We start from the raw sequence: 21,294 nt of genomic DNA, 5'->3' as shown, positions 1-21,294 counted from the left end.
TAATTCATTTGCAATATCATAGCGTTGTGGTCAGAAAAGATGCTTGATATGATTTCAATTTTCTTAAATTTACCAACGCTTGATTTGTGACCCAAGGTGTGATCTGTCTTGGAGAATGTTCCATGTGCACTTGAGAAGAAAGTGTATTCTGCCACTTTGGGGTAGAATGTTCTATAAATATCAATTAAATCTATCTGGTCTTTTGTGTCACTTAAAGCTTGTGTCTCCTTATTTATTTTTTTTTGGGTGATCTGTCCATTGGTTTAAGTGGTGTGTTATGGTTTAAGTGGTGTGTTAAAGTCCCCTTCTATTATTGTGTTACTGTCAATTTTTCCTTTCATGGTTGTTAGCATTTGCCTTATGTAGTGAGGTGCTCCTATTTTGGGTACCTAAACATTTATAATTGTTATATCTTCTTGGATTGATCCTTTTGATCATTATGTAGTGTTCTTCTTTGTCTCTTGTAATAGTCTTTATTTTAAAGTCTATTTTATTGGATACGAGTATTGCTACTCCAGCTTTATTTTGATTTCCATTTGTATGGCATATCTTTTCCATCCCTTCACCTCAGTCCATAGGTGTCCCTAGGTCTGAAGTGGGTCTCTTGTAGACAGCATATATATGGGTTTTGTTTTTGTATCCATTCAGCCAGTCTGTGTCTTTTGGCTGAGGCATTTAATCCATTTACATTCAAGGTTATTATCCATATGTATCTTCCTGTTACCTTTTTCTTAATTGTTTTGGGTTTGTTTTTGTGGGTCTTTTTCTTCTCTTGTGTTTCCTGCCTGGAGAAGTTTCTTAAGCATTTGTTGTAAAGCTGGTTTTGTGGTGCCGAATTCTCTTAGCTTTTGCTTGTCTGAAAAGGTTTTGATTTCTCCCTCAAATCTGAATGAGACCCTTAATGTGTAGAGTAATCTTGGTTGCAGGTTTTTGTCTTTTGTCACGTTAAGTATATTCTGCCACTCCCTTCTGGCCTGCAGAGTTTCTGCTGAAAAATCAGCTGATAACTTTATAGGGATTCCTTTATATTTTATTTTTTGTTTTTCCCTTGCTGCTTTTAATACATTTTCTTTGAATTTAATTTTTGTTAGTTTGCGTAATGTGTGTCTTGTTGTGTTTTTCCTAGGGTTAATCCTGTATGGGACTCTCTGGGCTTCCTGGACTTGGGTGACTATTTCCTTTCCCATGTTAGGGAAGTTTTTGACCATAATCTCTTCAGATATTTTCTCAGACCCTTTCTTTTTCTCTTCTTCTTCTGGGACCCCTATAATTAGAATGTGGGTACGTTTAGTGTTGTCCCAGAGGTCTCTGAGGGTGTCTTCAATTATTTTCATTTTTTTTTCTTTATTCTGCTCCTCGGCAGTTATTTCTACCATTTTGTCTTCCAGCTCACTTATTCGTTCTTCTGCCTCAGTTTTTCTTTTATTGATTCCTTCTAATATGTTTTTCATTTCAGTTATTATGTTGTTCATCTCTGTTTGTTCTTTAGATCTCCTAAATCTCTGTTAAACATTTCTTGTATTTTCTCAATCCGTGCCTCCATTCTACTTCCAGATTCTGGATCATCTTTACTATCATTACTCTGAATTCTTTTACAGGTAGATTGCCTATTTCCTCTTCATTTATTTGGTGTTGTAGGTTTTTACCTTGCTCCTTCATCTGTGACATATTTTTTTGCCATCTCATTTTTTTTTAATAAGTGGGATTATATTCCTGTCTTACTGGTTGTTTGGCCTGAGGCTTCCAACACTGGAGTTTATAGGCTGTTGGGTAGAGCTGGGTGTTGGTGCTGAGATGAGGACCTCCGTGAGACTTCACTCCAATGAATATTTCCTGGGGTCTGAGGTTATCTGTTAGTCCAGTGGTTCCGACACAGAGCTCCCACCGCAGGAGCTTCAGCCTGACCTCCCGCTCATGAACCAAGATCCCACAAGCCATATGTGGTGGCAAAAAAAAAAAAAGAGAGAACAATAACAAAGTAAAAAATAAAATTAGACTAGGAAACTAACAGATATGTTAGAAAGAATATAAAAATAAAAATACAGTTGAATCAACAACCAGAAGGTACAACAGTACCACAATAGTAAAAAAGAGAAGGAGGGAAAAGAGGGGGGAAAAAAAAAAAAAACCAGGGAAAAGGCCTTGGTGGGTCCTAAGCAAGGGTGAGGTTTGGGTGGTGGGCGGGGCCAATGCTCAGGACCCACAGGGCTGGAAAAGGCCCTGGGGGCTGTGAGGGGGGTGGGGCTTAGGCTCCAGGAACAGAAAGGGCCCAGATGTGCCTCCCACCCCTGTTCTCAGAGGGTGGGGGACCTCACCTGGGAGCCCAGCAGGTTTCCTGGCCTCAAGTGGGTGGGGCAAATGCCCTCCTCTCCTCTCCTGCTCCTCTGGTCCTGGAGGGCCTCTCCCACCTGCCTCTCCTGATCTCCCCAGGTCTCCCTCCTATGCCCCCAGGACCCACGCCGCCTGAAGGGGGCTTTGGAAGACAGGGGACCAGCCTGGGAGGAATCATTCTTTAATTTGCCGATTTAACACTGGGAATTTTTCATCTGGTTTCTTTTGGAGTATTGCTTCCTCCCCATTCTTTCTGTTCTGTTTTCTAAAACACTTGTTAGAGATATGTTGGAACTTCTCAGTCTATTTCTTGTCTTTTAATCACTTCTTCATTTCCACTTTTTTATCTCTCAATGATGTGCTCAGGATGTTTCCTCAGATCTCTCTTAGTTTACAAATTCTCTCTTCTGCTGTGTCTTCTTTGCTGTAGGATTTTAATTTTGGTGACTACATTCTTCATGTCTAGAAGTTTTGTTTCTTTTTCAAATCTATCTGTTCTTTGGATGTACTCTGTCCTGTTCTTTTATTGTGGTTTCTATACCTTCTTTCATCAGTTTAATTATTTTAGTAATATTTTATGTCTGTATACTATTTTTTGTCTACATACTGTCCTCAGGGTTGCTTGTTTCTTTGTGTGAGTTTTAATTTTTTATCATGAGCTTATTTTGCAGTGGGTGGTTCTGCTAGGTTGTATATGTTTTTCTTTGGAGTGGTTTTATATTTACTTCTTGCTGTTACTGAAGTAGAAAAAAATGGGGATAAGTTTTTATATATATATTTTTGGCTTGGAGTTGCTGTACTACATAGATAGTATAAATTCATATCCCACATTTGCCTGTAGCAAAACAGGGGTTTCTGTTTCTCAGAGTTGACTTTTATTTTTCTCCCGTCCACTATCCACGGAGATAGAAAACTTCTTTGCTGCTTTTTTGTTGTTGTTGTTGTTGTTGTGGTACGCGGGCCTCTCACTGTTGTGGCCTCTCCCATTGTGGAGCACAGGCTCTGGACGTGCAGGCTTAGCGGCCATGGCTCACGGGCCCAGCCGCTCCGCGGCATGTGGGATCTTCCCAGACTGGGGAACGAACCCGTGTCCCCTACATCGGCAGGCAGACTCTCAACCACTGCGCCACCAGGGAAGCCCTCTTTGCTGCTTTTTTAGGGCAGAGTTTTTCTTATCTGCATTAAAAAAAATTTTTATTTGTTTTTGGCTGCATTGGGTCTTTGTTGATGCGTGTGGGTTTTTCTCTAGTTGCGGAGAGCGGGAGCCACTCTTCATTGTGGTGTGCGGGATTCTCATTGCAGTGGCTTCTCTTGTTGTGGAGCACGGGCTCTAGGCGCACAGGCTTCAGTAGTTGTGGCTCTCAGACTCCAGAGCGCAGGTTCAGTAGTTATGGTGCACGGGCTTAGTTGCCGCATGGCATGTGGGATCTTCCCAGACCAGGGTTTGAACCCACGTCCCCGGTGTTGGAAGGCGGATTCTTAACCACTGCGCCACCAGGGAAGCTCTCTTATCCGCATTTTATGGACAGAACTGTCCTTCAGCACTCTGAGCCATAGGAAGGTAGCTCAGTTCCCCTCACTGCAGTCTGCAGAAACCATGTCTCCTGTTCCTCCGTGGACTATGCCAGCATCATTGTCCATTTATTGCCCAACTTTGAATTCCTTTTGCTTTTATGGCACCAGAAGATTTCTTTATTTACAGGTCTTGGTTGTGTATTAATCTGTTTTGTTTTTTAATTTAGCATTTCTTCTTTGTTTTATAACAGGGCATGGGCCTATCCACTGTAGCTCAATCTGATGTGTTTTCTGAAGTTGATAGTAACTTTAATAGTTTTTTTTTTAACCATGAGGGTGTTTAAATTTTAAACATTGTATTAAATCATTTTATTATGGGGTAAATAGAAAGCTATCAGAATAATATGTTGTAAACTTCTAATGTGTCTGTTGCCATGTGGAAGTGTTAGCTAGGTGCTATGTCTTTCCCATGTGATTTTTTTCTACTGTTTTCTTTTAATTGTAATATATACTATGGATAGGGCATTTCCTGACTCATATGAATAAAGAAGATCAAAGGAACAACGAACAGATTTCAGTAACTACGGAAACTCATCCTAGTCAGAAAACCTGTGTGTTTCCTTCTGCCGATTCAGCTGTCAGCCTTTCCAGTGACCAGAATTTGACTTCTCCTGGTATCGTTCTTAACTTTTTTCATTCACTCTTATTTTCCAATACTCTTACTGAAGAGTACTTAACTAGGAATATAGTTGTGAAGGATTCGTGAAGCCATTTTGCAATACTTATAAGTTTTGGGGAAGGGATGTTAAAAATTGTGCCATTCACATGAAGAGCTACGTCATCTTGTCACCTTCATAAGATACACTGCAAGCATGTGTCATATCTCTGTGTAACTTATTAATGTTAAACACATAGCAACTGGAGTATTATACCATTATACTGGTATATTATACTATAACACTTTAATATTTGATTTTTATAAAAACTAAGAAATTCCAACTCTGTCAATTATGAGAGTTTTGATTTGAAAACAAAATAATAGCTGTAATTTATTGAGCCTCTGCCATGTGCCAGACATTGTTGTTTTACATGCATTGACCCTGGTGTAAGCCTGACCTGTGACGTAGCTACCATTATTATCCCCAATTTACAGTTGAGGATATTGCACCTTAGACAAGTACAGTGCCACTGTTCATTCCATTTCATTTGGAGCTGGCAATTCAAAATGCTATTCCTTGATCCTAACAAGTACTTTGTGTCATATAATAGCAGGGCATACTAAATATCACAGTTGGACCACTAACAGTGGCTTTAAATATTTTTTTTGCCCTCAGATATTTATGGTCAATAATGATGATTCTACTGAATGTTTACAGTATGTTTTATTACCATTGTTAACTTAATATAATCAGTTAAGAAATGCTATTTTTAAATGACATTACTGTTATTTAAACAAAAGCTATTAACAAGCTGGTTTAAACTTTGTAATTTTTTTCTCTAAGTACTTTCTAGATTCTGTTTGTATTTCAGTCATCATCACATGGGGATAATCATTTTTACTTCATAGAGTTGTTGAGAAGATTAAGTACTATATAGAGAGCAGTTAACTGAGAATCTGTTTGATTTCTGTAGGTTCTTGGTTACCAGTATCTTTCCTTTTCCCTCTTATGGGTGGGGGGAGAATTGAGAAATGAGGTTAAAGAGGCTTTAGTGGGTTCTAGCTGTATCTGAGAAGTCTGAACTCCATTTTGTACTTGGGAATCATTGGTAAATTCCGAGCAGTGGAGGTTAGGAGGAAGACTAGGATGGAGGCCTAGGTCAGTTAGTGAACTGTTAAATTAATCTGACCTGTGCAGTGATGAGGGCCTGGGCAGTGTTGTGGGAAAGGAGAAGAAACAAGAGACATTCTGAATAGGCAGCTGATGATACTCACTGACTAAGTGGTTGGAAAGGAAGGAGAACGTGAATGGCTGGTTAGCATTGTCAGACTAAGAGCAAGGATATCACCAGGTCTTCACGTCAAACTCTAGAGCACCTTCGGACTACAGGTAGCATTTAAGGTGATGCAGGGCCATGTCATATTTAGGATCTAGTTTTTGATAAGGAAGTAGAGCTTGCTGAGAGCTTTAGGCTTAAAAAAGAGATGTAAGAGCCCTTTACCTAATTATATAGTTAAGACTTAGAGAGTGCATCAGTTTTCTGCAAGAAAGTTGGAAAAAGGAGAAAAACTGAGGACCAACCTGTGAAATGCCACCCATTAGAGAGCAAGGGGAGCCCCTGCCTTTAGTGAGGGAAATGGATGAGCAGACTCTGGTAAAGGGATTTTCAAGAAAAAGTGAGTGGCTAACAGTTTCACATGCCACCAGAAAGTAAAAAATGAAGACTGAGGTTTTTTTAAGGACTTGAGGACTTTCAGTGTAATATCAAGGGTAGAAGAAGCCAGGTTGGGGATGAAGACAGGCTTAAGAAGCTGTAAGTATAGGCAACTTAAGAATTTTGACAGTAAAAAGAAATGAGAAAAATGAAGATAGAAATGAGATAAATGAAATGAAGTCAAAGATCATTTCGAGTTGGGGATATATATAAACTCTTATGTTTAAAGGCAGGAGGAAAGAAAGTACTAGGAAAAGAGAAATTGAGAGTACCAGGTTAAGGCGATGATTCATTCAGGATTGTAATAGCTTCTTAAACTCTAAGGCAAGAGGAAAAAAACAAGGAGAAGTGTCAATAAATGTCATAACACATGTCAAATGGATAAATAAAAATGTTTTTTCTCTAGTATTCAATGTTTAATTATAAATTTTAAAAGAAACCTAATTAGTATTCTTTTAGAAGTGCAGAATTTAGATGCCCTAAATGGGTGTTTTCTTCTCCAAGGTTGGCTTCTTGGAAAGATGTACAGTCATTCCTTCACTTCTAGTGCTCACAAAGAGCTCAAATTTACTCTTTTGCAATTGACTTTCACTTCTTAGCAAATTCTTCTGAGTGTCCTTATCCATGCCAAATAATTGAGTCACTGAGAATGGATTTAATTTTTGTTAACAGCTGTAAGTTATTCAGAGGTGTTTCTGATAAGTGAAGTAGATGATCAGGCTGAGTGTCACTGTTTGGAATTTTTTTAAAAAAGGAATTGTGACTGTCAAGGAATGAAGCTGCTCCATTGTGTTTAGTAAATTGTGAAGCCTGTCCCAAAGAAAAAGTTCCAAAAATGGTTTGAAAATGAAGGATAGAACCTTCCTATGTAACTACTTTTTTTTTTTTTTTTTGCGGTACGCGGGCCTCTCACTGTTGTGGCCTCTCCCGTTGCGGAGCACAGGCTCCAGACGCACAGGCCCAGCGGCCATGGCTCACGGGCCCAGCCGCTCCGCGGCATGTGGGATCTTCCCGGACCGGGGCACAAACCCGTGTCCCCTGCATCGGCAGGTGGGCTCTCAACCACTGCGCCACCAGGGAAGCCCTGTAACTACTTTTAAAAGTAGTTATTTGAATATAACACTTCTCTGCCTTTTGATGAAAGGAATCCATTTCATTTCTTAGTCAGATCTTTTATATCTCGTTAGCCTATATGTACATATGTACACCATTATCGGATAACTTGCAAATGACCAGACTCTGAGAGCAAAGATAATGTAAAATTCTTGATTTGAGGATTAACAAACAAAATAACATGTGCTTAAGAAAGCAAAGTTGTTTTAATATTAAAAACATAAGCATGGATGATATAATAAAGGACATGATGAACATGGGCCTTAAACCAAAAAAAAAAAAAAAAAAAAATGTAGATGTTCTAAGTCTTAGAGGCAGGGTGTATTTATCTTAGGATAAGAAAATCTTAACAAGGAAGTGTTTTTTTTTTTTTTTTTTTTTTTTTTTTTGCGTTACGCAGGCCTCTCACTGTTGTGGCCTCTCCCTCTGCGGAGCAACAGGCTCTGGACACGCAGGCTCAGCGGCCATGGCTTACAGGCCCAGCTGCTCTGCGGCATGTGGGATCTTCCCGGACTGGGGCACGAACCCACGTCCCCTGCATCGGCAGGTGGACTCTCAACCACTGCGCCACCAGGGAAGCCCCAAGGAAGTGTTTTTGACAAGAGGTGTCAGGACACTTTTCCCTGTATTAACTCAATTCTCTTTGAGGGTTAAACATACAGAAAATTGAGTAGACCAAGTGTTTTGCTTTAAAGGCATGTTGTTAATATTGGACAAGGTTTAAAAATTATTCTTTGGGGCATATTCTTCCAAGTAAAGGCTCTTGGAGTTAAATTAGATATTTTCCCAAAAGTATTCCTTTTAGATCATCAGAAGTTTTTGGTTTTTGTTTTTTTTAGTAAATCTCACTCCAGTATTCTAAACTGTGTATGAAGCAAAGAAAGATTGTACCTCCTAAAATGTATTATTCAGAGTACTCTGGATAGAAAAGTAATAATTTAAAAATGTGGACAGGGGCCTCCCTGGTGGCGCAGTGGTTGAGAGTCCGCCTGCCGATGCAGGGGACATGGGTTCGTGCCCCAGTCCGGGAAGATCCCACATGCTGCGGAGCTAGTCCCGTGAGCCATGGCTGCTGAGCCTTCGCGTCTGGAGCCTGTGCTCCGCAATGAGAGAGGCCCGCGTACTGCAAAAAAAAAAAAGGGGACAATATTCACTACCAAATGGAGGTTTAAAAATATTTCAGTTTCTGTATATATAATTTCTAGATCAGGTTAATAATCGAAAATAGAAAAAATAACTGACCTGAAATTTTTATTAATAGTAATGTTTCTTTTTTTTAAGGTGTGAATAACAGTGATGAATTATTTGAGAGGTAAATATCTTAAGAATTAATTCACAGTTTTACTTAAAGTTAGGTATAAATTATGTGTTCTGGAAATTTTGTTGTTCATATGTATGTAAACTTCTACACTACATATTTTATGTGGATTAAAGGAATGTAATTCCCATTGGGAATGGGGTGTTTTAAGATAGCAGTCCCCAACCTTTTTGGCATCAGGGACCAGTTTCTTGGAAGACAGTTTTTCCACAGACGTCAGGGCTGGGGGATGGGTATTGTTCAGGTAGTAATGCGAGCAGTGGGAAGCAGCAGGTGAAGCTTCTCGCTCACCCACCACTCACTTCCTGCTGTGTGGCCCTGTTCCTAACAGGCCACGGACTGGTAGCAGTGTAGTGGCCCTGGGGTGGGGCCTCTGGTTTTAAGAAACTGAGGATTATTATATTGTGTCCCTTACTGTTCAGCATAGGTAATTAGAATACAGTAGCTTACATTTGCTACATTTTCTTTTACTACTTATGTATTAAATTTCAATAGGCAGGACAGGTTGTTCTAGTTGTCCCAGTTGTGCCCTAGGCCTTATGTTTGCTCCTTTGAGAGTGCATATGAAGTTATCAATTATTGATGATTAGGCTTTTCCACCGAAGATTACTGGAATTAAAGCAATAGAAGGAAATTAGTTATATGTTTATCATTTTTTGTGTTCCTTTATACTCTTGGAGAGCATAGTTTTACATGTTCATTTTTGCTTAATGTAATTAAGTTGTAGATACTGATTTATATCTCTCATACTGCATTTGGGAATGAAGTGTTTCAGTAGATCCACTCCAGATGAGTGAACTGACTGATATCGCAGACATTATCAATGACCTTATAACAAAAGATGGAGTTTCCAGTGAAGAGCTTGGCTTAACAGAACAACAGGCGAGGAGCATCTCCAGGTAATCATTGAATAATTCATTTTTAACCTGCTTAAAATGTTTATAGTTCAAGAATATTTAAAATTGACCATATTTTATGTGATTTTTTTTACCTCTTTATTGACATATAATTGCTTTACAATGTTGTGTTAGTTTCTGCTGTACAACAAGTGAATCAGCTATACGTATACATATATCCCCATATCCCCTCCCTCTTGAGCTTCCCTCCCACCCTCCCTATCCCACCTGTCTAGGTGGTCACAAAGCATCGAGCTGATCTCCCTGTTCTATGCAGCAGCTTCCCACTAGCTATCTGTTTTACGTGTGGTAGCATGTATATGTCAGTGTTACTCTCTCACTTCATCCCAGCTTCTCCTTCCCCAACTGTGTCCTCAAGTCCATTCTCTACATCTGTATCTTTATTCCTGCCCTGCCACTTGGTTCATCAGTACCGCTTTCTTAGATTCCATATATATGCGTTAGCATACGGTTCATTTTTCTTTTTCTGACTTACTTCACTCTGTATGACAGACTCTAGGTCCATCCACCTCACTACAGATAACTCAGTTTTGTTCCTTTTTATGGCTGAGTAATATTCCATTGTATATATGTGCCACATCTTCTTTATCCATTTATCTGTCGATGGACACTTAGGTTGCTTCCATGTCCTGGCTATTGTAAATAGAGCTGCAATGAACATTGTGGTCCGTGACTCTTTTTGAATTATGGTTCTCTCAGGGTATATGCCCAGTAGTGGGACTGCTGGGTCATAGGGTAGTTCTATTTGTAGTTTTTAAAGGAACCTCTGTACTGTTCTCCATGGTGGCTGTATGAATTTACACTCCCACTAACAGTGCAGGAGGGTTCCCTTTTCTCCACACCCTCTTCAGAATTTATTGTTTTAGATTTTTTGATGATGGCCATTCTGACTGGTGTGAGGTGATACCTCACTGTGGTTTTAATTTGCATTTCTCTAATGATTAGTGATGTTGAGAGCATCTTTTCATGTATTTGTTTGCCATCTGTAAATTTTCTTTGGAGAAATGTCTATTTAGGTTCTCTGACCATCTTTGGATTGGGTTGTTTTTTTAAAATATTGAGCTACATGAGCTGCTGTATATTTTGGAGATTAATCCTTGTCAGCTGATTAGTTTGCAAATATTTTCTCCCATTCTGAGGGTTGTCTTTTCATCTTGTTTATGGTTGCCTTTGCTGTGCAAAAGCTTTTAAGCTTCATTAGGTCCCATTTGTTTATTTTTGTTTTTATTTTCTTTACTCTAGGAGGTGGGTCAATAAGGACCTTGCTGTGATTTATGTCCTAGAGTGTTCTGCCTGTTTTCCTCTAAGAGTTTTATAGTATCTGGCTTTACATTTAGGTCTTTAATCCATTTTGAGTTTATTTTTGTGTATGGTGTTAGGGAATGTTCTAATTTCATTCTTTTCCATGTAGCTGTCCAGTTTTCCCTGCACCGCTTATTGAAAAGGCTGTTTTTTCTCCATGTATATTCTTGCCTCCTTTGTCAAAGATAAGGTGACCATATGTGCATGGGTTTATCTCTGGGCTTTCTATCCTGTTCCATTGATGTGTATTTCTGTTTTTGTGCCAGTACCATATTGTCTTGATTACTGTAGCTTTGTAGTATAGTCTGAAGTCAGGAGCCTGATTCCTCCAGCTCCGTTTTTCTTTCTCAATATTGCTTTGGCTATTTGGGGTCTTTTGTGCTTCCATACTAGCTCTGTGAAAAATGGCATTGGTAATTTGATAGGGATTGCATTGAACCTATAGATTGCTTTGGGCAGTATAGTCATTTTCACAACATTGATTCTTCCAATCCAGGAGCATGGTATATCTCTCCATCTGTTAATGTCATCTTTGATTTTTTTCATCAGTGTTTTATAGTTTTCTGAGTACAGGTCTTTTGCCTCCTTAGGTAGGTTTATTCCAAGGTATTTTATTCTTTTTGTTGTGATGGTAAATGGGATTGTTTCCTTAATTTCTCTTTCTGATCTTTCATTGTTAGTATATAGGAATGCCATAGATTTCTGTGCATTAATGTTGTATCCTGCAACCTTACCAAATTCATTAATTAGTTCCAGTAGTTTTCTGGTGCCATCTTTAGGATTTTCTATGTATAGTATCATGTCGTCTGCAAACAGTGACAGTTTTACTTCTTCTTTTCCACTTGTATTCCTTTTATTTCTTTTTCTTTTCTGATTGCTGTGGCTAGAACTTGCAATAGTATGTTGAATAAGAGTGGTGAGAGTGGACATCCTTGTCTTGTTCCTGATCTTAGTGGAAATGCTTTCAGTTTTTCACCATTGAGAATGATGTTTGCTGTGGGTTTATCGTATATGGCCTGTATTATGTTGAGTTAGGTTCCCCCAGTGCCCACTTTCTGGAAAGTTTTTATCATAAATGGGTGTTGAATTTTGTCAAAAGCTTTTCCTGCATCTACTGAGATGATCATATGGTTTTTATTCTTTAATTTGTTAATATGGTGTATCACATTGATTGTTTTGTGTATATTGCAGAGTCCTTGCATCCCTGGGGTAAATCCCACTTCATCATGGTGTATGATCTTTTTAATCTGTTGGTGGATTCTGTTTGCTAGTATTTTGTTGAGGATTTTTTTGCATCTTTGTTCATCAGTGATATTGGTCTCTAATTTTCTTTTTTTGTGATCTTTGTCTGGTTTTGGTATCAGGGTGATGGTGGCCCCATAGAACAAGTTTGGGAGTGTTCCTTTCTCTGCAGTTTTTTGCAAGAGTTTGAGAAGGATAGGTGTTAAAACTCTTTTCTAAATGTTTGATAGAATTCTCCTGTGAAGCTGTCTCTTCCTGGACTTTTGTTTGCTGGAAGATTTTTAATTACAGTTTCAATTTCATTACCTGGTTGAGCCATCTTCCTGGTTCAATCTGGGAAAGTTATACCTTTCCAAGAATTTTTCCATTTCTTCCAGGTTGTCCATTCTGTTGGCATACAGTTGCTTGTAGTAGTCCCTTATGATCCTTTGTATTTCTGCAGTGTCAGTTGTAATCTCTCCTTTTTCATTTCTAGTTTTATTGATTTGAGTCCTCTCCCTTTTTTTCTTGATGAGTCTGGCTAAAGGTTTATAAATTTTGTTTATCTTCTCTAAGAACCAACTTTTAGTTTTATTGATCTTTGCTATTGTTTTCTTTGTTTCTATTTCTTTTATTTCTGCTCTGATATTTATGATTTCTTTCCTTCTACTAACTTTGGATTTTCTTTGTTCTTCTTTTTCTAGTTGCTTTAGGTGTAAGGTTAGATTGTTTATTTGAGGTTTTTTTTGTTTTTTGAGGTGAGCTTGAATTGCTATAAACTTCCCTCTTAGAACTGCTTTTGCTGCATCCATAGGTTTTGGATCATTGTGTTTTCATTGTCATTTGTTTCTAGGTACTTTTAAATTTTTTTGATTTCTTCAGTGATCTCTTGGTTATTTAGCAGTGCAATGTTTATCCTCCATGTATTTATGTTTTTTACAGTTTGTTTTTCCTGTATTTGATTTCTAATTGATTTCTAATTTTTTGATTTTTTAAGAAACGAATTCAAAGCTTAAAATAGATTTTTTCCTTTGTAAATACAATTTGTGATATGTATGTCATTCCTGCCCCTCCTCCAATATATAGACTGGTTTATTTAACTAATACAGCACATCTATATCCTTTGAGTTTTCCCAAGGTCTCATCATCCTGAGTACAACATAGATTTAATCCTGTTTCTTCTTAGAAGGATTAATGATTTATTTCATAGTACTTTACCCTAAATATGAACCCTTAGAATACATTTTAAATAGCTTTTCCTTGGAACATTAGGTTAAAATGTTTTTCCTTGTAGCCTTTCCTGGGCCCAGAACTCGTTCCTGATAGAATAAAGGCTGCCTCTTCTACTAATGCTTCTTTGGAATACATACGCCTTTTGGCTTATTGATTCATTGGGGGCTGGTTGGGTAGGGTACCCTCTGCCTGGCATGTACAAAGAGTCCAGTCTCTCAGAGGAAAGCAGATGTTCAGTATCAGCCACATCGTCTGTATCCATGACCCATCTTCCAATTAGCATGGTGTCTTCTTCGCATATTTGGTGATGAGTCTGCCCCAAATCCCCATCTACAGCACCTGTTCTTTTTGGCCACTCTCAGTACTCTTTGTGTAGAAGCCAAGATGGGATTAGATGTACAAAAGATTTACTGAGAGAAATGCCTGTGAAGGGAAAAATCAGAAGTGGGGTGAGGCATCAGACCCCAAAGCAGTTCTGACCCCTGCCTGTGAAGGAGAGAGGGTTGGGTAAGCAATCCTAGAGTATAGTATAGCTCTAAGCGTGTTTCAGCTGGGTCAGTGGTGAGACATCATGCCAAAATCGCCCATCAGAGGAGTCCTGTCTCTGTAGATTGGGGCCAGCCACAACATCCCTGCCATGCTTGGTTGTTAGCTCGGGTCGGCCCTTGGGAGGTGCGGCCTGGGCACGAACGTGAGGCCAGATCCAGAGAAGCATCAGTTTAGAAGTCATCTCTGTAGTATGTTTTGGAAGTGATTGAAATAGTCCAGAAATAGATTATAAGTGAAGAAATCCAAACCAGAACCTTTAAAGACGTTAATATCTCATGGTGAGCAGAGAAGAAAGGCACCAATTTAAGAGGCTGCATCGTGTTTTGAGAGTTAGAGAAAGACCCAGGTAAGAGAGAGTTTAAAGCAGGAAGGAGAAGCCAGTTGTACCAAATTTATAGAGAAGTGCAGTAAGATGAAGACTGAAGAGTCTGTCAGTGACCTGAGATCATTGTCAGTGGATTTCAAGGGACAGGTTGTAGCAAGTTGATTAGACATCATGAGTGTATGACTCTTCAAGATGGGGCAGAATCTGTCCAAAGAAGCAGTATTTAGTTGTGATACTTTTTATCTCCATAACAAATTTAACATCAAGTGATGCCCTGCTGGTTAAATTTCTTAGGATTCAGCATTCCTCTGGTAGACGTCCACAAAGAACTGAGAAGGAGAGAAAAGAGATTCAAGTCTGGATGAAAAGAAAACGAAAAGAAAGAATGGCAGAGTATTTAAATCAGCTAGCAGAAAAGAGAAGGCAAGAACATCATCCTTTCTGCCCCAGGAGCAACCCAGTAAGTCTGCAGCATCACGGGTAATGGAATTATCACAGAATATGTGTAATTTTTTTTCCTGGCAAGTATTCAAGAAAAGGATTAACATAATTTGGATGCATTTTTTTGTTTGATAGAAAAGTCGGCATTTTACTTAAGTCTGGGAAAGTTAAGAAATTACCGTAACAAAATGTAGCAGGGAATTCTACAAACCATGTTCTGTTGAACTATCTTAGACTATTTTTTCTCCCGAGGCTAATTATGGCTCTAGCATTTTATTTTTTTTTTTATTAATTAATTAATTTATTTGGCTGTGCCAGGTCTTAGTTGTGGCATGCGGGCTCTTAGTTGCTGTGTGTGGGATAGAATTCCCTGAGCAGGGATTGAACCCGGGCCCTCTACATTGGGAGCACAGAGTCTTAACCACTGGACAGCCAGGGAAATCCTATGGCTCTAGCATTTTAACCAAATGAAGAGGTTGAGAGGTTGGGTGACCAGCTGGAGTCACTCCCTTAATTTTCAGTGAAAATCAGTGGCAGTTGAACAACTATGTGTGTAGTAAAGCTATTTTAAAAATCAATTTTCTCGGGCTTCCCCGGTGGCGCAGTGGTTGAGAGTCTGCCTGCCAATGCAGGGGACACGGGTTCGTGCCCCGGTCCAGGAAGATCCCACATGCCGCAGAGCAGCTGGGCCCGTGAGCCATGACCGCTGAGCCTGCGTGTCCAGAGCCTGGGCTCTGTGACGGGAGAGGCCACAACAGTGAGAGGCCTGCGTACCGCAAAAAAAAAAAAAAAAAATCAATTTTCTCTCCGTAAGTTATGTATAAAAATATGTATTAAAGTATGGTCTAGTTATGAACCAACAGAACAGTGGCACTTCTGTGTGTGTGTTTCAACTGTCCTTTAAACTGTCAACATTCGTTTCCTGAGCCCTGACTATGGACATCACCATGGCCAGGTCAGAAGTGTTTTTCTTCAGAAGGTGAAACAAAGCAATGTTACTTTGATGATTACATAACTGTGAAACTCACATTTAGATTACACTTGGATTATAGTTTATCTTTTACTTTGTCATCTGAAATAAAATATAATAGCACTTCATCTTTTTTCAGCATCATGAGGGGAACATATTCTGTAAGTGAATTTTCCAGATAAGGTTGTCACATTTCAGCACCAAATGGTGCAAAAGTAGGTGAACTAGTATTTAAAGAGTGTAATTTACTTACCTATGTCTGGAGAGAGCATGCTGATGTTAGATGACATTTTGTTGATAGCTCTGGGGACATGGTAATGACCTTCAGGGCTACTCGAAGACCAGAATCTTACAGTATGTGTGAATATATGTGCTCTTCCACCCCGTGGAGGGCGATTTTGCATATCACCCTCCCTGTCAGCCAAGCAGATTCCCCAGGTGGTCAGAATTGTATCCAAATTTAGAATAACTGAACTCTGAGGGCATTGGAACTGTTTTGTTCATAGACTTTGTGACATCTCCTTCAGTATCACAAATAATTATTTATTTTTAGCTTCTGTTTGGGTAAAGGTATGGAACTAGTGAGGGGTTAATTAAAATTTTCGTTTTCATTTTTATCAGAAATCAATAAGACCTTAAATTTTTTTTTTTTTTTTTTTTTTTTTTTTTTTGCGTTACGCGGGCCTCTCACTGTTGTGGCCTCTCCCATTGTGGAGCACAGGCTCCAGACGCTCAGGCTCAGCAGCCATGGCCCACAGGCCCAGCCGCTCTACAGCATGTTGGATCTTCCCAGACTGGGGCACGAACCCGTGTCCCCTGCATTGGCAGGCGGACTCTCAACCACTGCTCCACCAGGGAAGCCCAAGACCTTAAATTTATTGTTGACTTACTGTATAGGACCTTGAGAAAGTGAATCCACTTCTGTGTGTATGTTTTTATATACACAATTGTATGTGAAAGGACTTAACCTCATTAGTAATTCAACAGTAACTTTTAATGTTCTGGAATAAGACATATATAGCTGATGTTGGCCAGTTTACCCCGTGGTGCATAAGTTTTGAAGAGTTTACAAGTCACAATGAACCCACTATAGTAGGTTTCTGGTAAACATTTTAAAACATTAAAGTGATGGTTTTAAATGTCTGACTCATTTCTGCTTTTATCAACCAAGCTCTTGGTGAGATTAATCATAAGACAGAGTACAAATTATGGGTGTCTCCATCCTTAAAATGTTCCTGTTTTCCATTTTAAATGCAGCTGATAAGGATCTCTCCTTTTGAGAAAATACATTAGTTAACTACTAAAATAGACTTTGCATTCCATTTATTAAATTGGATTTTATTTTAATTACATGATGCTTTAATTTAACGTTTTCATATTTTGTGCTGGGGTAGGAAGCTTCATCAAATATGACATGTTTTGTACTGTTTACTAAATAGCAAAATCATGTTTTAACTTCCTATTAAAATATATTAGTGGAATTTTCATGTTTTCCAAGGGTCATAATGGTTTAATTATTTGAACTACAGTAATGAACTAACTGGTTATTTCTTGTGCAGTTTTACATGACTTCGAGGGAAATCAGGCTGAGACAAAAGATGAAGCACGAAAAAGACAGGTGATTTTGGTGGTTGCACCCTGATCATTCTCTCTCTTGCTTGCTCACTCAAGGCCGTAGATAATGCCTTGGGATTCTGGTTTGCACAGTAGTCCCTTTTTTTGTTGATAAACAGAAAATTATGGGAGCTAACTGCAAGGAAAATAATGAGACTCCAATAGCCTTTTTCGGAATTTGCTTTCAAATATTATTTATTCCATTCAATTTTTATACCTTATTTCTGCTATTCCCCTCCCTCTCCCAATCCCGATATGTATGTGCATTTTGAAAATACCCCAAAGGCCATAACTATACATGCCTTTAATAACACCTCCTAATGGTTTTCAGAAATCTGAAATTTGAATTTGTATTGAAATGCATTGAAGAAAATAAATGCTAGGTGGTCTTTGAACACTATGTTCCCTCTAGAAATATGAACTGAAAGTGACTCTTTTACTAAATGTTTAATTCTTTCTCTAAAGATTGCTACTATCTGACCACTATAGTCGTCGAATCTCACAAACATACAGTCTGATGAATGAACTGTTATCTGAATCAGTACAGCTTCCAGCAACTGCACAGAAACCATTGCCTAACAAACCCAGACCTGCTCAAATTCCCAGAAGGCAATGCTCCCTTTCTCCACGAGGGTAAGACAAGGTTTGGCATGTCATTTGGCAAGATAACGTCAAGCGTGATAAGTGTGAAGCGCTGTTGTGACTCAAGTTCAGTGGACTTGTTCTGAATTAGGATAATAAATTGAAGGTGAAAATGGTGCCATAATTATGAGGGCTTCATTAGTTTTAATCCCCAAGGAAAAAGACAAAAATGGCATTAAATGTGTAATTAAGATATAACAAAGCACCTCTGTATGCCTAGTACAATTTTTATATCCATTCAATCCTGTTTTCTTCTTTTCTGTAGTTTTTGTTAATAATTCCTTCTGTAATTTGCCTCCTAACTGCTCCTGTTTCTCTCCTTAGCTCCATTCTTGTAGAAACAGATAGTCATCACCAGCTTACCACTTCTTCCCACCCAGTTATTGCTGATTCAATTGTAGATACTGTTATATGTTTCTTCTTAAATTAATGACGTGCATTAGGTTTGGATATTAGTTCATTAGGCAAGAATTAATTAAACATAGATACTAAAGAAAAGTACCCAAGTGTAAAGTTTCTTATATATGGCAGACAAACACAAAATTATATTTGTTAATGACCCATAAGGAGGAAATGAATTGCCAGTATAGTGTTGTTAAAAATTACCACCTTTGACAAAATAATTGATTAGGATTGTAAACATAATCACATAACTTAAGAGCCTAGAGGAAATGCTACCCGACACAAAGCTAGACGTAATCAGATTACTTCTGTGTGTGTAATTTGGGGTGTAATCAAAAGAGCAGAGACTCCCCTTGAATATTTACTAGAATAATGCATGGTATTTAATACATAAATAACTGCCAAATGTATAGAGTATTTGAAATGGATAAAGAGATAAAAACAATTTCTTTGGAAAAAAGTGAGTGAAGTTTGAGATATGAGGAGAATTATACACTGAATGCATCACTGAGGTACAAAATGAATGTATTAATTTGAGCTGGAATTTACTGTTTTGAAATATTGTAGTTTATCACTGATAGAAGATTCTAGGAATATAATAACTGTGTAATTTCTACTTTAGAGAGAATCGACATGATCACAATTTTCCAATACATAGACCTGGAAAAGTCAGATATATATCCATCAAACCAAGTTATACCCAAAAGGGGAGACTTTTGGGGCAAACTCAAGGCTCACCTTGGCCATGTGGTAAGACTGAAAACTTTTTTTTTAATCTTGTGTAGTTTGGACCTATTCTTTCTTGTCTCCAAAGTTGTGTTTTCATTAGTAAAAGTTGTAAATCTTAATGAAAAGCAGTTCCCATTTCAACAGAATGCAAGGGATTGATAAAGAGTTAGCAGTACTGGGATTTTGTTCTATTGCTTTGAAATGAGAAGACCCTAGGAATCTTTGGAAACTAATGGTCTTTTTGTAATAGAATTTGAACAGTCAGTTCTGTGTGATGTGACTTATTTGGGAATCTATTTCTTTTGTGTGGCTAAAGATGTAGGCATTTTTACAAATCAAGTTCTGATAGATTTCAGGATGGATATATCATAGAGTAAGAATAGAACAGGCACAGGTTGAAATAGTATCGTTTTTACCCTTTTTGAATATCCTTTTCCACATTTGAAGATATAGTATCTGTTATTTATTACTAGCCTTCCTTTAGTTCATTTTGCCATATTTGGGTTTTGATTACTAAAGTAAAACATACTTATTTGTTTAAAAATGTATAATCATAGTTAACATGTAGTATGCATATATACAGCTAAGAATGTATAATAATAACTAATGTGCCAGGTTCCATTTAAGCACTTGAATTACAACTCTGTGAGAAAGGTACTATTGTGTTTCCATTTCAAACAAGAGAAAGCCAAGGCAGAGAAAGTTGAAATAACTGCCTAAGATCAGATATCTAGGAAGTGGTAGAGTCTAGATTTAAACCCAGTCTGGATCTAGAGCCTCCACACCTAGAACCTGAACTTTAAGTATGCACGTTAACTGAGAAAATTGAAGTATCCATATATTGCAGTCTTTCTGATGGAACTTTATAGTTTGGTTAACTCTTGCTTTTGATTGATGAATTACAATAAGAAAACACTGTTCTTTTTTAAACTAGAATTTCAAAATAGTAACCATTTAAAAAATTTTTTAAATTTTATTTTATACCTGATACATTTACCAAAATTAAATAAAAGAAATATCCAAAATTGGAAAAGATTTTAAACTTGAATCATGGTTTCTTAATGTCAGATGGAAAAGTTTTGGATTATGTGGAAATATGTCTTTTTCTTGGACCTGTCCAATATCAGGCCTGTATTGTTACCTTGCACTTGGCTGGGCTGAGGCCTTGGCCCTCTTTGGTCCCCATACCTGTCCTTGCTGAGCTATGCTTGACGAGGTGCTCCTGCTGCCCAGGGACTCAGAGGTCCTCAGTGACCCGTACCCCACACAGATAAGTCCAAACCCTCTCCCTGGCCTTTAAGGTGTCCTCCCCTTCCGTCTCCTTAGCCTCCTTTCCGCATATAATCCAGATGATCCATAGTACTTGCAGGCTTGTTTTCCAGACACATGCTGTGTGCTCCCATTCCTGCCTCGAAAATTTCCCTTATACCTTAAATGCCTCCCCTCCGTGTCTTGGAAGACATCCCTAATTTTAATTCTTTAGCTCTTCCAACCCAGTGTAATGAATTTTAACATCCATATTTTCATTTTTAAACTAATACTTAACTTTCATGGTAGTTGTGAATATTAGAGACAAATAGTAGCATTGGTAACTAATATAGTTATTTTTTTTGTCCTCTGAACCCTCAGTCATATGTTTCTGCCCCTCTTGAGGCACTACTGCAACAGGTCTTATGTTGTAGTTACTTATAAACTTGGTTATGTCCCAGGATAGACTAAATGTGTTGAGGGTAGCAACACTCTCTACATCTTGTGTTACCCCTTCACACTGAACAAATGAAATAATTGAATAACTGGATAAATGGGGAAAAAAGGCTATTTAGCTTTTATGCTTAAAAATAGCTATTTATAAATTAATTGTTCAAGAATATTAATGGGCAGGTATTGTAGTATTTATACTGTGTCATAGAACACCATATGCCTAACTATTATCTGAGCTGACCCGTCACTCAGCTTCCTGGACCTCTTAAGTCAAAGGTTTATTTATTTATTTATGGCTGCATTGGGTCTTCATTGCTACGCATGGGCTTTCTCTAGTTGCAGCGAGAAGGGGCTACTCTTCGTTGTGGTGCACAGGCTTATTGCGGTGGCTTCTCTTGTTGCGGAGCCTTCTCTTGTTGCGGAGCACGGGCTCTAGGCATGCAGGCTCAGTAGTTGTGGCGCGCAGGCTCCAGAGCGCAGGCTCAGTAGTTGTGGCACACGGGCTTAGTTGCTCCGCGGCATGTGGGATCTTCCCGGACCAGGGCTTGAACCCATGTCCCCTGCATTGGCAGGTGGATTCTTAACCACTGTGCCACCA

At 38.5% G+C, this 21,294-nt stretch overlaps 1 protein-coding gene across 1 annotated transcript in view; it reads left to right on the top strand.

Moving 5' to 3' along the window:
* Positions 1-21,294, top strand: part of CPLANE1 (ciliogenesis and planar polarity effector complex subunit 1) — a 134,071-nt gene that overhangs the window by 92,430 nt on the left and 20,347 nt on the right. Inside the window, exons 46-52 of the mRNA XM_067030886.1 lie at positions 4,368-4,520; positions 8,614-8,644; positions 9,418-9,549; positions 14,492-14,657; positions 17,168-17,226; positions 17,688-17,855; positions 18,889-19,016. Coding sequence (XP_066886987.1) covers positions 4,368-4,520; positions 8,614-8,644; positions 9,418-9,549; positions 14,492-14,657; positions 17,168-17,226; positions 17,688-17,855; positions 18,889-19,016 — 837 coding nt within the window. The remainder of the gene's footprint in view (positions 1-4,367; positions 4,521-8,613; positions 8,645-9,417; positions 9,550-14,491; positions 14,658-17,167; positions 17,227-17,687; positions 17,856-18,888; positions 19,017-21,294) is intronic.

The sequence above is a fragment of the Kogia breviceps genome, chromosome 4 (assembly GCF_026419965.1).
Source record: "Kogia breviceps isolate mKogBre1 chromosome 4, mKogBre1 haplotype 1, whole genome shotgun sequence".
NCBI classification, from domain to species: Eukaryota; Metazoa; Chordata; class Mammalia; order Artiodactyla; family Physeteridae; genus Kogia; species Kogia breviceps.
Note: the sequence above shows the minus strand (reverse complement) of the source record. Positions and strands in the feature narration are given on the sequence as shown.